This window comes from Pseudophryne corroboree, chromosome 6 (genome assembly GCF_028390025.1).
Source record: "Pseudophryne corroboree isolate aPseCor3 chromosome 6, aPseCor3.hap2, whole genome shotgun sequence".
NCBI lineage: Eukaryota > Metazoa > Chordata > Amphibia > Anura > Myobatrachidae > Pseudophryne > Pseudophryne corroboree.
The window spans coordinates 364,372,881-364,388,508 of record NC_086449.1 but is presented as its reverse complement, the minus strand read 5'-3'; the positions used below and the strand labels follow the sequence as shown (position 1 = coordinate 364,388,508).

At 46.8% G+C, this 15,628-nt stretch overlaps 1 protein-coding gene across 1 annotated transcript in view; it reads left to right on the top strand.

Moving 5' to 3' along the window:
- Positions 1-15,628, top strand: part of PAX4 (paired box 4) — a 74,001-nt gene that overhangs the window by 47,163 nt on the left and 11,210 nt on the right. The window contains exon 4 of the mRNA XM_063930450.1: positions 12,499-12,568. Within this exon, the coding sequence (XP_063786520.1) occupies positions 12,499-12,568 (70 nt within the window). The remainder of the gene's footprint in view (positions 1-12,498; positions 12,569-15,628) is intronic.

Below are 15,628 nucleotides of genomic sequence, written 5' to 3'. Positions count from 1 at the left end.
CATATATCTGTACTCACACTGCTTTATTGTGGGGACTGGGGACCAGCAGTATTATATAGGAGTACAGTGCAGAGTTTTGCTGACCAGTTACCACCAGTATTATACGTTGTCTGCCTGAAAAACGCTCCATATCTGTGCTCAGTGTGCTGCATATATCTGTGCTCACACTGCTTTATTGTGGGGACTGGGGACCAGCAGTATTATATAGGAGGAGTACAGTGCAGAGTTTTGCTGATTAGTGACCACCAGTATTATACGTTGATCTATTACTGGCATATAATTCCACACATTAAAAAATGGAGAACAAAAATGTGGAGGGTAAAATAGGGAAAGATCAAGATCCACTTCCACCTCGTGCTGAAGCTGCTGCCACTAGTCATGGCCGAGACGATGAAATGCCATCAACGTCATCTGCCAAGGCCGATGCACAATGTCATAGTAGAGAGCATGTAAACTCCAAAAAAATAAAGCTCAGTAAAATGACCCAAAAATCTAAATCAAAATCGTCTGAGGAGAAGCGTAAACTTGCCAATGTGCCATTTACGACACGGAGTGGCAAGGAACGGCTGAGGCCCTGGCCTATGTTCAAGGCTAGTGGTTCAGCTTCACCTGAGGATGGAAGCACTCATCCTCCTGCTAGAAAACTTAAAAGAGTTAAGATGGCAAAAGCACAGCAAAGAACTGTGCGTTCTTCTAAATCACAAATCCCCAAGGAGAGTCCAATTGTGTCGGTTGCGATGCCTGACCTCCCAACACTGGACGGGAAGAGGTTGTGCCTTCCACCGTTTGCACGCCCCCCTGCAAGTGCTGGAAGGAGCACCCGCAGTCCAGTTCCTGATAGTCAAATTGAAGATATCACTGTTGAAGTACACCAGGATGAGGATATGGGTGTTGCTGGCGCTGGGGAGGAAATTGACAAGGAGGATTCTGATGGTGAGGTGGTTTGTTTAAGTCAGGCACCCGGGGAGACACCTGTTGTCCGTGGGACGAATATGGCCATTGACATGCCTGGTCAAAATACAAAAAAAATCACCTCTTCGGTGTGGAATTATTTCAACAGAAATGCGGACAACTGGTGTCAAGCCGTGTGTTGCCTTTGTCAAGCTGTAATAAGTAGGGGTAAGGACGTTAACCACCTAGGAACATCCTCCCTTATACGTCACCTGGACCGCATTCATCAGAAGTCAGTGACAAGTTCAAAAACTTTGGATGACAGCGGAAGCAGTCCACTGCCAACTAAATCCCTTCCTCTTGTAACCAAGCTCCTGCAAACCACACAACCAACTCCCTTAGTGTCAATTTCCTCCTTAGACAGGAAAGCCAATAGTCCTGCAGGCCATGTCACTGTCAAGTCTGACGAGTCCTCTCCTGCCTGGGATTCCTCCGATGCATCCTTGAGTGTAACGCCTACTGCTGCTGGCGCTGCTGTTGTTGCTGCTGGGAGTCGATCGTCATCCCAGAGGGGAAGTCGTAAGACCACTTGTACTACTTCCAGTAAGCAATTGACTGTCCAACAGTCCTTTGCGAGGAAGATGAAATATCACAGCAGTCATCCTGCTGCAAAGCGGATAACTCAGGCCTTGGCAGCCTGGGTGGTGAGAAACGTGTTTCCGGTATCCACCGTTAATTCACAGGCAACTAGAGACTTGATTGAGGTACTGTGTCCCCGGTACCAAATACCATCTAGGTTCCATTTCTCTAGGCAGGCGATACCAAAAATGTACACAGACGTCAGAAAAAGAGTCACCAGTGTCCTAAAAAATGCAGTTGTACCCAATGTCCACTTAACCACGGACATGTGGACAAGTGGAGCAGGGCAGACTCAGGATTATATGACTGTGACAGCCCACTGGGTAGATGTATTGCCTCCCGCAGCAAGACCAGCAGCGGCGGCACCAGTAGCAGCATCTCGCAAACGCCAACTCGTTCCTAGGCAGGCTACGCTTTGTATCACCGCTTTCCATAAGAGGCACACAGCTGACAACCTCTTACGGAAACTGAGGAACATCATCGCAAAATGGCTTACCCCAATTGGACTCTCCTGGGGATTTGTGACATCGGACAACGCCACCAATATTGTGCATGCATTACATCTGGGCAAATTCCAGCACGTCCCATGTTTTGCACATACATTGAATTTGGTGGTGCAGAATTATTTAAAAAACGACAGGGGCGTGCAAGAGATGCTGTCGGTGGCCCGGAGAATTGCAGGCCACTTTCGGCATTCAACCACCGCGTGCCGAAGACTGGAGCACCAGCAAACAGTCCTGAACCTGCCCTGCCATCATCTGAAGCAAGAGGTGGTAACGAGGTGGAATTCAACCCTCTATATGCTTCAGAGGATGGAGGAGCAGCAAAAGGCCATTCAAGCCTATACATCTGCCTACGATATAGGCAAAGGAGGGGGAATGCACCTGACTCAAGCACAGTGGAGAATGATTTCAACGTTGTGCAAGGTTCTGCAACCCTTTGAACTTGCCACACGTGAAGTCAGTTCAGACACTGCCAGCTTGAGTCCGGTCATTCCCCTCATCAGGCTTTTGCAGAAGAAGCTGGAGACATTGAAGGAGGAGCTAAAACAGAGCGATTCCGCTAGGCATGTGGGACTTGTGGATGGAGCCCTTAATTCGCTTAACCAGGATTCACGGGTGGTCAATCTGATGAAATCAGAGCACTACATTTTGGCCACCGTGCTCGATCCTAGATTTAAAACCTACGTTGGATCTCTCTTTCCGGCAGACACAAGTCTGCAGAGGTTCAAAGACCTGCTGGTGAGAAAATTGTCAAGTCAAGCGGAACGTGACCCGTCAACAGCTCTTCCTTCACATTCTCCCGCAACTGGGGATGCGAGGAAAAGGCTAAGAATTCCGAGCCCACCCGCTGGCGGTGATGCAGGGCAGTCTGGAGCGAGTGCTGACATCTGGTCCTGACTGAAGGACCTGCCAACGATTACTGACAGGTCGTCTACTGTCACTGCATATGATTCTCACCATTGAAAGAATGGTGGAGGATTATATGAGTGACCGCATCCAAGTAGGCACATCAGACAGTCCCGTACATATACTGGCAGGAAAAAGAGGCAATTTGGAGGCCCTTGCAGAAACTGGCTTTATTTTACCTAAGTTGCCCCCCCTCCAGTGTGTACTCCGAAAGAGTGTTTAGTGCAGCCGCTCACCTTGTCAGCAATCGGCGTACGAGGTTACTTCCAGAAAATGTGGAGAAGATGATGTTCATCAAAATAAATTATAATCAATTCCTCCGTGGAGACATTCACCAGCAGCAATTGCCTCCAGAAAGTACACAGGGACCTGAGATGGTGGATTCCAGTGGGGACGAATTAATAATCTGTGAGGAGGGGGACGTACACAGTGAAAGGGGTGAGGAATCGGACGATGAGGAGGAGGTGGACATCTTGCCTCTGTAGAGCCAGTTTGTGCAAGGAGAGATTGATTGCTTCTTTTTTGGTGGGGGCCCAAACCAACCAGTCATTTCAGTCACAGTCGTGTGGCAGACCCTGTCGCTGAAATGATGGGTTCGTTAAAGTGTGCATGTCCTGTTTATACAACATAAGGGTGGGTGGGAGGGCCCAAGGACAATTCCATCTTGCACCTCTTTTTTCTTTCATTTTTCTTTGCATCATGTGCTGTTTGGGGACTATTTTTTTGAAGTGCCATCCTGCCTGACACTGCAGTGCCACTCCTAGATGGGCCAGGTGTTTGTGTCAGCCACTTGTGATGCTTAGCTTAGCCATCCAGCGACCTTGGTGCACCTCTTTTTTTCTTTGCATCAAGTGCTGTTTGGGGACTATTTTTTAAATCTGCCATCCTGTCTGACACTGCAGTGCCACTCCTAGATGGGCCAGGTGTTTGTGTCGGCCACTTGGGTCGCTTAGCTTAGCCATCCAGCGACCTTGGTGCACCTCTTTTTTTCTTTGCATCATGTGCTGTTTGGGGACTATTTTTTAAATCTGCCATCCTGTCTGACACTGCAGTGCCACTCCTAGATGGGCCAGGTGTTTGTGTCGGCCACTTGGGTCGCTTAGCTTAGTCACACAGCTACCTCATCGCACCTCTTTTTTTCTGTGCATCATGTGCTGTTTGGGGACTATTTTTTTGAAGTGGCATCCTGTTTGACACTGCAGTGCCACTCCTAGATGGGCCAGGTGTTTGTGTCGGCCACTTGGGTCGCTTAGCTTAGTCATCCAGCGACCTCGGTGCAAATTTTAGGACTAAAAATAATATTGTGAGGTGTGAGGTGTTCAGAATAGACTGAAAATGAGTGTAAATTATGGTTATTGAGGTTAATAATACTATGGGATCAAAATGACCCCCAAATTCTATGATTTAAGCTGTTTGTGAGGGTTTTTTGTAAAAAAACACCCGAATCCGACAAAAAAATTTCAGGGAGGTTTTGCCAAAACGCGTCCGAATCCAAAACACGGCCGCGGAACCGAATCCAAAACCAAAACCCGAAAAATTTCCGGTGCACATCACTACTTTCAATGATAAGACACAGGGCTATAACTAGGTGTGTGCGGAGTGTGCCACCGCACATAGCAGGGGCGCTGTTGGCAGCATTTGTCAATTATCTATTTAAAGCTGGATACACACTTTAAGATTATCTGTCCAATTTTTCTGGTTGGAACGAAAATGTGGTATGGGAGCAAATGACAATTGACCATTTGTTCCCAAACACTGAAAAGCAGACAAAAAAGGACGTTCAGACAAATTGGTTAAATCTATTTTATTTTACCAATTTATCAGAATTACCATTTTTGTCCATTGATTGTTATTTGTTCTCATACATTACCAGAAATATTGAGTAGATAATCTTATAGTGCACAGGTTCTCAAACTCGGTCCTCATTACTCCACACAGTGCATGTTTTGCAGGTCTTCCCACAGAATCACCAGTGAAATAATTAGCTCCACCTGTGGACCTTTTAAAATGTGTCAGTGAGTAATAAATACACCCGTGCACCTGCTGGGTGACCTGCAAAACATGCACTGTGTGGGGTCCTGAGGACCAAGTTTGAGAACCTGTGTATCACTGACCTGGTTTGGGAGTGTTGTGGACTCGGGGTTTCTTCCGGTGACCGGGAAGAGGAACCGCCGCTGGACCGCAGCAGAGATGGACGAATATAGGTTTTCCTCATGCAGGATCTGGTCGGCAGACAGGAGGTACGTGTGGATGCTGGAGGTCTCCTGAAAGACAGAACTTGAAAAGGTGCTGAGGAATAAATGAGAAAGTACTGGATGTTGGGGACACAAACTACGCTTGTGAGCACTGGGTGTTTGGAGGCTCTGAGGTGTATGGAGACACTGAGGTGCTTGTAGGCACTGAGGTGCTTGTAGGCACAGAAGTGCTTGGAGGCACAGAGGTGCTTGGAAGCACAGAGGTGCTTGGAAGTACTGAGGTGCTTATAGGTGCAGAAGTGCCTGGAGGCACTGAGGTGCCTGTAGGTGCATTAGTGCCTGGAGGCACTGAGGTGCTTGGAGGCACTGAGGTGCTTGTAGGCGCAGAAGTGCTTGGAGGCGCAGAAGTGCTTGGAGGCACTGAGGTGCTTGTAGGTGCAGAAGTGCCTGGAGGCACTGAGGTGCTTGTCTGGAAGCGCTGAAGTGCTCGGAGGCACAGAGGTTCGTCTGGAAGCGCTGGAAGCCACAGGGATACGGGAGCTCTGGAGATCACAACTACAATAGCAGTAAAGATGATACTCAGGCGCCGGAGCTCTGCCCGGCGTCTGAATTTGAACTTCCCGCCAGCGTCTGATTGGGGAAGCGCTTGATGACGTCACCTGTCCCCCAGTGAACGCCGGGCACACCCACGACGTCCATACTACGAGCGCCGGACGCCGCCAGCGAGGACGGCCGCCCGGAGATCCAGCGCCCCCGGAGAGGCAAGTACGGCGGCTGTGGCAGCGGCATGACAGTACCCCCTCCTCTAGTAGTGGCCCCTGGACACTTTGCTGGTTTCGTAGGGTGTCTAGAATGGAAAATCCGGATTAGTCGAGGAGCCGAGACCTCAGAAGCCTTTATCCAACTTCTCTCCTCAGGACCATACCCTTTCCATTCCACCAGATATTGCAGATTCTTGTGAAGGTAACGAGAGTCCAGAATAGTTTTGATCTCGTAGTCTGTTCCGGTTTCAGCTTCCACTGAGGTGGGGCTAGAGGACTTTGAATGAAAACGATTAAGGACGAGAGGACGAAGAAGAGAAACATGGAAGGCATTTGGTATACGTAGGTGAGAAGGCAAACCCAACTTACAGACCACAGGATTCAGGACTTGTAGCACAGGATAAGGACCGATGAATCTTGGAGCGAACTTCATAGTGGGCACCTTTAACCGGAGATTACGTGTGGAAAGCCATACCCTATCTCCAACCTTGCATTGAGTAGCGGTTTGCCGTTTCTTATCTGCGAAGAACTTGTATCGGACAGAAACCTTTTTAAGACTAGCATGAATCTTACTCCAAATTTGTCTGAAGTGTAGTAGAGTGGACGTTACAGCTGGAACATTTTCTGTCGGAAGACTTGGTAATTCCGGAACTCGTGGGTGGAACCCATAGTTGACGAAGAACGGAGACTCACCAGTGGAAGAATGAAATGAATGGTTATGGGCAAACTCTGCCCAAGGCAGCAACTCCACCCAGTTGTCCTGTGAAGGGGAGAGATAAAGGCGGAGGAAAGTCTCTAGATCTTGATTGACTCGTTCCGTTTGTCCATTCGTTTGGGGATGATAAGCGGACAAAAACTTAAGTTTAATCTGTAAGGCCGAGCAGAGAGCTTTCCAAAACCTTGGGGTGAACTGTACCCCTCGATCAGAGACTATTTCCTGAGGCAACCCAAGCAACCGAAAATGTTCTCGGACGAATAATAGAGCTAATTTATGAGCTGTCGGCAGACCCGTCAATGGAACGAAGTGCGCCATCTTCGAAAAACGGTCGACGATCACCAAGACGGTGTTGCAACCTTTGGAACAGGGCAAGTCAGTGATGAAGTCCATGGAAATGTGAGTCCAGGGTTTCATAGGAATAGGCAGAGGACGAAGCAACACAGCATGAGGCAGGCAAGGAGATTTATGCTGTGTACACTGTGGGCAAGAACAAACGTAATCCTGTACATCCTTCCTCATGGTGTCCCACCAGTAAGATCTTTGCAGAAACTTGTACATCTTCTGGGCACCGGGATGACCGGAAAACTTGGAGATATGGGCCCACTGTAGTATTCTCGGCCGGAATTTAGCTGGTACGGACATTCTTCCAGGGAGAGGACCTGGAGTAGTTGAGGCAGCGGAGACAGAGATTGGATTCAGAATTAAACTCCGCTCGAAAGAATCATCTTCGTCTGTGGGAGTTTGTGAACGGGACAACGCATCCGCTTTAGTATTGAAAGTCCCGGCCCGGTACTTGATAACAATAGAAAATCGAGTGAAGAAGAGTGCCCATCTAGCTTGGCGAGGATTCAAGCACTGTGCGGTTTTGATATACAACAAATTTTTGTGATCAGTGTAAATGGTAATCACATGTTTGGCCCCTTCTAAGAGATATCTTCACTCTTCCAAGGCAGATTTAATTGCCAAAAGTTCCTGGTCTCCAATAGTGTAATTTCGTTCGGCCGGAGAGAATTTACGAGAGTGGAAGCCACACGGATGTAATTTCTTATCTGAGGAGTACTGAGAGAGAACGGCCCCAACTCCGACCGAGGATGCGTCAACTTCTAGGAAGAAAGGTTCTTCGAAATTTGGTTGTTGAAGTACTGGAGCGGACATGAAAGCTGATTTCAAGTGGGAAAAAGCCTCTATGGCTTCGGGAGGCCACAAACCCGGGTTGGAGCCCTTTCTCGTCAAGGCAGTAATGGGCGCAACAATGGTGGAGAAACCCTTAACGAATTTCCTGTAGTAATTCGCAAAGCCCAGGAATCTTTGTATTGCTTTCAAAGAGAGAGGCTGAGTCCAGTCACGAATGGCAGAGAGCTTCTCCGGATCCATGCGAAGCTCCGTCCCCGAGATGATATAACCGAGGAACGGAATTGATGTTACCTCGAAGATACATTTGGAGAACTTAGCATAGAGACGATTCTTTCGTAAACGGTGGAGCACCTCTTTGACTTGAGTCCTGTGTTCAACAAGATCTTTGGAAAAAATCAGTATGTCGTCTAAATATTCCACAACACTTCGATATAACATGTCTAGGAAGATTTTGTTGACGAATCCCTGGAAGACTGTAGGAGCATTACTAAGGCCAAACGGTATCACCAGGTATTCGTAATGCCCATCCCGGGTATTGAAGGCGGTCTTCCATTCATCCCCTTCTTGGATGCGTATAAGATTATAGGCTCCCCTCAAATCGAGCTTGGAGAAAACGCAGGCGCCACGAACCCTATCAAATAACTCTGTGATTAGTGGCAAGGGGTATTTATTCTTGATGGTGATATCGTTTAGGCCGCGGTAGTCGATACATGGTCTCAACCCCCCGTCCTTCTTCTTCACGAAAAAGAAGCCCGCTCTAGCAGGGGAGGAAGAGGGGTGAATGAATCCCTTGAGCAGATTGGACTTAATATAGTCCGACATAGCTTGAGTCTCAGGAAGTGACAAAGGATATGTGCGGCCACGGGGCGGCATCTTCCCTGGGATAAGGTCAATAGGGCAGTCCCAAGGCCTATGAGGTGGTAACTGGTCAGCAGCTTGTTCCGAAAACACATCCTTGAACCCTTGATACGCCTCCGGAATATGCTCTTCATCCGACTTAGAAGAGACACGGAGCGGACAAACGGAAGTGAGACAGTTAGCGTGACAAAAAGAACTCCAAGACAGAATTTGAGAAGACTTCCAGTCAATGTGGGGATTATGAATTTTGAACCAAGGCATTCCGAGGACCAGATCATGATGCATTTCCGGAATCACCAAGAATTCCAGACATTCTTGATGTAGAGCTCCGATTTGCAGCTTAACTGGCTCCGTGCGCCACGTTATGAGACCCTTGGATATTCTAGTACCATTGATAGCCGTCAACGAAATAGGCCGCTCGATAGGCCGTACCTTTAAATCCATGCTTTGGACACAGGAAGAAGAAACGAAGTTCCCCGCAGCTCTGGAATCCAACAGGGCCTCACACGACTTGGAGACTGACTTGGTGATTAAAGACACAGGAAGCAAACAATCCAAAATCGGAGAAGATTTAGTCGTGACCCCCAACTTGACTCCTCCGGAACAAGCTAGGCCTGCCCGTTTCCCGGACGGGATTTACAAAACTTGAGGAAATGATCTGCGACTCCACAGTAAAGGCAAAGTTTACCCTCACGACGACGCTGTCGTTCCTCCGGAGACAGTCGGGACCGGTTAATTTGCATGGGTTCGTCCGAACTGGGCACAGCCGCCGGCCTGGGAGGAGGATGCCGGAACCTGGAACGATCTGAACGATTACGTTCTCCTCCACGCTCCTGCATCCGAAGATCCACCTTGACGCAGAGGGAGATCAACTCTTCTAATGGATCGGGCAGATCCCTAGTGACCAACTCATCTTTCAGCCGGTCGCAGAGACCGTTCCAGAAGGCAGCCCTCAGGGCGTCATTATTCCAGTGAAGTTCAGAGGCAATGGTCTGGAAATGAACCACGTACTAACCCACGGAGCGGGAGCCCTGACAAACACGGAGCAAGTCAGAAGAAGCAGTGGTCATCCTGCCAGGCTCGTCGAAGATTCTTCGAAAGGACGTGATGAAATTGGTGTAGTTGGAAACCACAGGATCAGATCGGTCCCATAACGGAGACACCCAATCCAACGCTGACCCTTCGAGCAGGGAAATAATATACGCCACCTTAGACCGATCCGTAGGGAAATTATGAGAGAGAAGCTCGAAGTGCACCTCACACTGGTTTAGAAAACCACGGCAATTCTTTGGATTTCCATTATAGCGGGAAGGAGTAGGAAGCTGAAGGCGTGACCTGGTACCGGCCGGAGATTGGACGTTACTGGAAACGGCAACTGGAGCAGTTACGGGAACTGAAACCGGAATTACGGAAGCTAAGGATGCTTGAATTTGATCCAATCGGACGGACAATTCCTGGAAATATTGCATCACCTGGCCCTGTGTCGCCTCCTGAGTCTGAACTCGGGAAGCCAAACTTTGGATGGCGCTCGACTCTGTGTTCCGATCCCCCGGGTCCATGAGGCCTGAGTATACTATCACTGACCTGGTTTGGGAGTGTTGTGGACTCGGGGTTTCTTCTGGTGACCGGGAAGAGGAACCGCCGCTGGACCGCAGCACAGATGGCCGAATATAGGTTTTCCTCATGCAGGATCTGGTCGGCAGACAGGAGGTACGCGTGGATGCAGGAGGTCTCCTGAAAGACAGAACTTGAAAAGGTGCTGAGGAATAAATGAGAAAGTACTGGATGCTTGTGAGCACTGGGTGTTTGGAGGCTCTGAGGTGTTTGGAGACACTGAGGTGCTTGGAGTCACTGAGGTGCTTGTAGGCACAGAAGTGCTTGGAAGCACAGAGGTGCTTGGAGGTACTAAGGTGCTTATAGGTGCAGAAGTGCCTGGAGGCACTGAGGTGCTTGGAGGCACTGAGGTGCCTGTAGGTGCAGAAGTGCCTGGAGGCACTGAGGTGCTTGTAGGCGCAGAAGTGCTTGGAGGTACTGAGGTGCTTGTAGGTGCACAAGTGCCTGGAGGCACTGAGGTGCTTGTCTGGAAGCGCTGAAGTGCTCGGAGGCACAGAGGTACATCTGGAAGCGCTGGAAGCCACAGGGATACGGGAGCTCTGGAGATCACAACTACAATAGCAGTAAAGATGATACTCAGGCGCCGGAGCTCTGCCCGGCATCTGAATTTGAACTTCCCGCCAGCGTCTGATTGGGGAAGCGCTTGATGATGTCACCTGTCCCCCAGTGAACGCCGGGCGCACCCGCAACGTCCATACTACGAGCGCCGGACGGAGCGCCGGGTGCCGGAGACCGCCAGCAAGGACGGCCGCCCGGAAATCCAGCGCCCCCCGGAGAGGCAAGTACGGCGTCCGCATGACACTGTGTTATAGTGTGTATCCAGCTTTAATTACTTTCACTTGTAATTTCCCCTTTTTGAAGCCCAGCATTTCCTGAATGGCCCTGTCTCTTTCCCCCACCTCTTCCATTGCTAATACCTATACAACATTACATTTTAAGATGCTGACATACATGGGTCTCAAACCTATTGCCTGTGGCATTGCAGTCAGACAATCTATTCATTGAGCGATCTGCCCTTGCATAGAAAAGTAGATAATTCTAAGCTAGAGAATTCAAACTATTTCAAGCTTCCCTTGTACTTTGTGAAAACATGATCAGCACTGCAGTTGATTAAAATGTGTTATTTAATAAGGAGCAGTGGAACAGAATAACAAGTGAAGTGCATGAAGGGGGTATAAAGTGGATTTGTGTCTAAATTTTATCATGCCTCTTCCCCACGAGATCATGCACCTTATGGCCCTATTGGAAAAATGGGTGGGTGGCACCAATTTTAGCACAAGGCACCAAAAAGTCTAGTTATGGCTCTGATAAGACTTATAACATGGGTAGAGAAGAACAAAGAAATAAAATCAAATTATTATCAGAACTCATAAAGCCACTGTTCTTAACACAAAACAAGTAATGTAGTGAGTGTAGTTTCTAAAAAAAAAAAAATTATATCCTCAACAATCGTCATCATCAAAGGAGAACTGCATGAAGCAGTGGGCTGGAAGTTGGGGGTTGGCTTTAGGATGGAAATCAAGAACTGCTCTTTTATTGTGAAGTAAGCGAGTCCATGCAGCCTGCATTAATATTAAATAATATTCTATAATTTTATTGCAATTAATAAATAATGTTGCTCTGTTAATTCTATTAAACATTATTTTGCCACCCGATAAAACTAATACAATAATTTTGCCCCTATAAGACGAGTTATTTAAATCTTCATCAATACATAATGATTGCCCTCATTAAAAGTGCATTGGGAGTCCTCACCTTCTGATCAGTATGCATCTCACCAATCACAATCATTTCTATTGTATGGCTGATTATTCCAGTGTTTTTTCTGGGATTTTCAAAACCATGGCTCCATAAATCTGGCTGTTGCTAAATCTAATGAAAATTCAGGATGGTGATGTGTCGGACATGGTTTTTAAAACTTCATATTTATGGGGTTTTGTTTTTGGTGGTTTTGCAATTAGTAAATCAGGTTTCCAAACAGCAGAAAAAATGCCAGAAAACTGGCAATTTTGAAATACCCCCTTTCAAGTAAATTTTACACTTAAAGGTTATTATAATGAAATAATGGGCTAAAGAAGATATTTCTTTTAGGGGCATTCCCTGATGTGCACAAACACCCTGTAAAACATCCCTTATTCACTGTCAAATGCCTCTACTCCAACAGCTGTAACGCTGTAATATCAATAGGCAGGGGAATGCTTATTAAAATAAAACCCTCAAAACTGCATGGCACACAGGCACAGAAAATAAAACAGTTTTTTTGTTTTTCATACTCTTAGATCTGGTTTTCTAACAGAAGAGCAAAATGGCGGCGTGAAGAGAAAATGAAGATGGATGCAAAATATTCAGGTGTGGGATCTCCCTATGTAATGGGACTTATGGGTATTTGTTAACTTTGCAAGAACAGCCACAAATAATAGATTTATTGTATGGCATAATTCATTAGAGTCCTATTTCCTACGCTGACTGCAAAACTCAACTATTTTCAGTTGTTTACTAAAATACAGCAGTATTTCTCTGTTTTCTCACAGCATTAAGGATGTGTGCTATCGCTGAAGCAAATATGCTATTTTGACCATTTCATAGTGAACAATATAATAAATAACTAATATTATAATAAACAAATTACTACTAAACCACTGACCACCCATTCAACACCCAGGAAAAAAAACTTATACAGGGCAAATATATTCAGATCTAGAAAGATTACATGCAAGTTGTAAGTTTGATTCAAAGTACAGCGTATATCCTTTTAACAATTGATAAAAGAATATGGAAGATATTACATGTAAAATAAAAGATGATTTTCATACATGATATACAGTATCACATATGATATTCAGACGTGATATATCACATGTATTATATATATATATATATATATATATATATATATATATACACCAAGTCCTCTGATTATTTATCAGGATGGCAAAATAGCACGTTTGTTCAGCACCAAACAGCAAAACATGTATCCAGAAATTCCTGTGACCCTTTCTCTTGCTCAACATAGAGTAGCTGGCTAGACACCGACCACCCAGTCACACCCAAATTCCTCCACCCAAGCATTAACGAATAACTAAGCACACAGCGGATTCCCCCACCTGTGTCTCTGCCAGTGTGTTTTATATCCACAGCTCACAGTCTGTCAATTAATACTAGAAATCCAGGGAACAGAGCTCCCTTTGACACATACTGCTTCCTCTAGCATCGCCAAGTGGTGTCATAAAGTTTGCGGACAGCGCCTGCTTTCTCGAGAGGGCTTCTGCATTTTTATGTGGAACCCATGGCCTGTACTCCACTGAGAATTGAAATGGCTAAATAGACAATGACCAAGAGGTCACCATGATGTTGACCTCCCTGTGTGCATCCAATGAAGTGGCAAGTGATCTATTACAATTGTCCAAGTTAGCGATTAAGACATTAACATGTAAGATTGCTAGTAAAACCTTGACCTTTGGGATTACCAATACTGGGTATGGATGACAATGTCATCCAAGTAAGCCAAAGCATAGGTGCTATAGGGTCACAAGAGCTTGATCTTGTCCTGTTGTAAACAGTGCCACATGTAAAACAAATGGGAGGACCTTGTATTGAAATAGTCCTTCCAAGAAGGCGATCTTGGCTCTAGCTGAGGGAGCAAATGGGATCTGCTCGTAACCATTTTGCAAGCTCAAGGGTGGTTAAGTAACGACTGCTGGCTAGATTCTTGATTAACTCAATAACCCAAGGCATAAGAAAACTATTAAACTGGCCAACCCCATTTAATTTGTGGAAGTCATTACAGAAACATATGCTTGTGTCATCTTTGGACACAAATACAATTGGGCTATTCAATTTACTGATGGATTCTTCTACCACATCCATTTCTAACTTTTCTGCACTACCCTATCACAATCTGGACTGTTTCTGTTTGTGTTCCCGGACTTGTATCAGGGCTTTGAGCTGCCAATGAAATTGAGTGCTGGAAACTGGGTGGCCTGATAAAGTTTCTGTGCATGTGCAGGAGTCAAAGTTACTGCTAAAGCAAAAATAGATGCAGAGTAGGGAATCCGTGGGAGTTAGGGGCTGACCTTCGTGTTGACACCGGATAGTGGGAGGAGACTGCAGTATACTGGATAGTGCCGAACTGGTGCTGGACTCCGGAGTGATGCTTTAGAAAATGTTACAAACAGCTGGACAAATACTAGAAGCCTGAAGTTAACCACTGGATTGGGCCTGAAGGCTCTTGGGCACTAGGCAGAGTATTGGCTGAATACCAGACTGGTACTGATGGGATTTTGGCTGAACACCAGGCTAGGATTGGGGAGATGTTAACTGAACACTGGGCTGATCTAAGTGAATTGGTAGCTAGACACCGGGTTGGTAATGGTGAAACAACCAGTATACAGACACCAGCTGGGACAAGGAGAAAGAGCTGCCATTGACCAGGACCCAGGGGACACTATCCCTGCAATAGCTGCAGCAGCAGTGAAAACCAGCTGCCGATGGACAATCAACGCACACCATGGACGAGACCCGACAGCCCCTGGACTAGTAAGAAATGGGGTCTGAGGTATTCAGGAACCGAGGCATACACTTTTTACTTCCACCCATCTCACCTCAGGGATTCAGTAGGCCTGTAACTAAATGACTACCCTTAGGGGAAGTAATGATGTGGTGTTCTGTCAAAGTTATATGACGAGGAAGGACCTTCATCGGCTTCTTGTCGCTGATCTGCCAACAGATTTAGTAAGAGGTGTAGTCATAATCCTAACAGCAGAATCCCAATGGTCACAATGCTGATGGATCCCGGTAGTGAGTCTTAGGGTTAGTGTTAGTTTTAGGGTTAGGCACTAGGGGGAGGATAGAAGAGAAAGATACTCTTTTCCTTCTATTCTGTGACTACAGTGGTTAAAGTGAGAATTTTAAAGTAGGGGTATGGAAAATTTTAAGGGATTTATTGTTCACTCCAGGGTGTTTTGTTTCAAGGGCTAAAGGCACGCGGTGAAAAACGGGGCTTGTCCTTAAGAGGACAGTGGTGGTGAGGCAGACTGGGATTCTGTGACATGGAGAGGAGGGGGCCTGCCGGAGTGTGCACATGGGTACCCTACTTCTTTAAAACGCCCCTGGCCTGGCATCAATCAAATAATATACAAATATAGGACAGAGTTAATTTCCCAACTGTCGGAATCCCAGTGGTCAAAATACCGACAACGGAATCCCAACACCTGTTGAAATACAACGCCCAGAATCCCCATTTGGGGGCCGTCCACGCCACCACCCGAGATAGAATAGATTAATGCAATGACCTTTGCCCGAAGCATGGCGAGCGCTGCGAGCCTGTGAGGGGACACACTGCGCTCGAGGTGGAGATTCTGATTGTTGGGATCCCGACAGTCGGGATTTTATACTGAACCCTATATATAA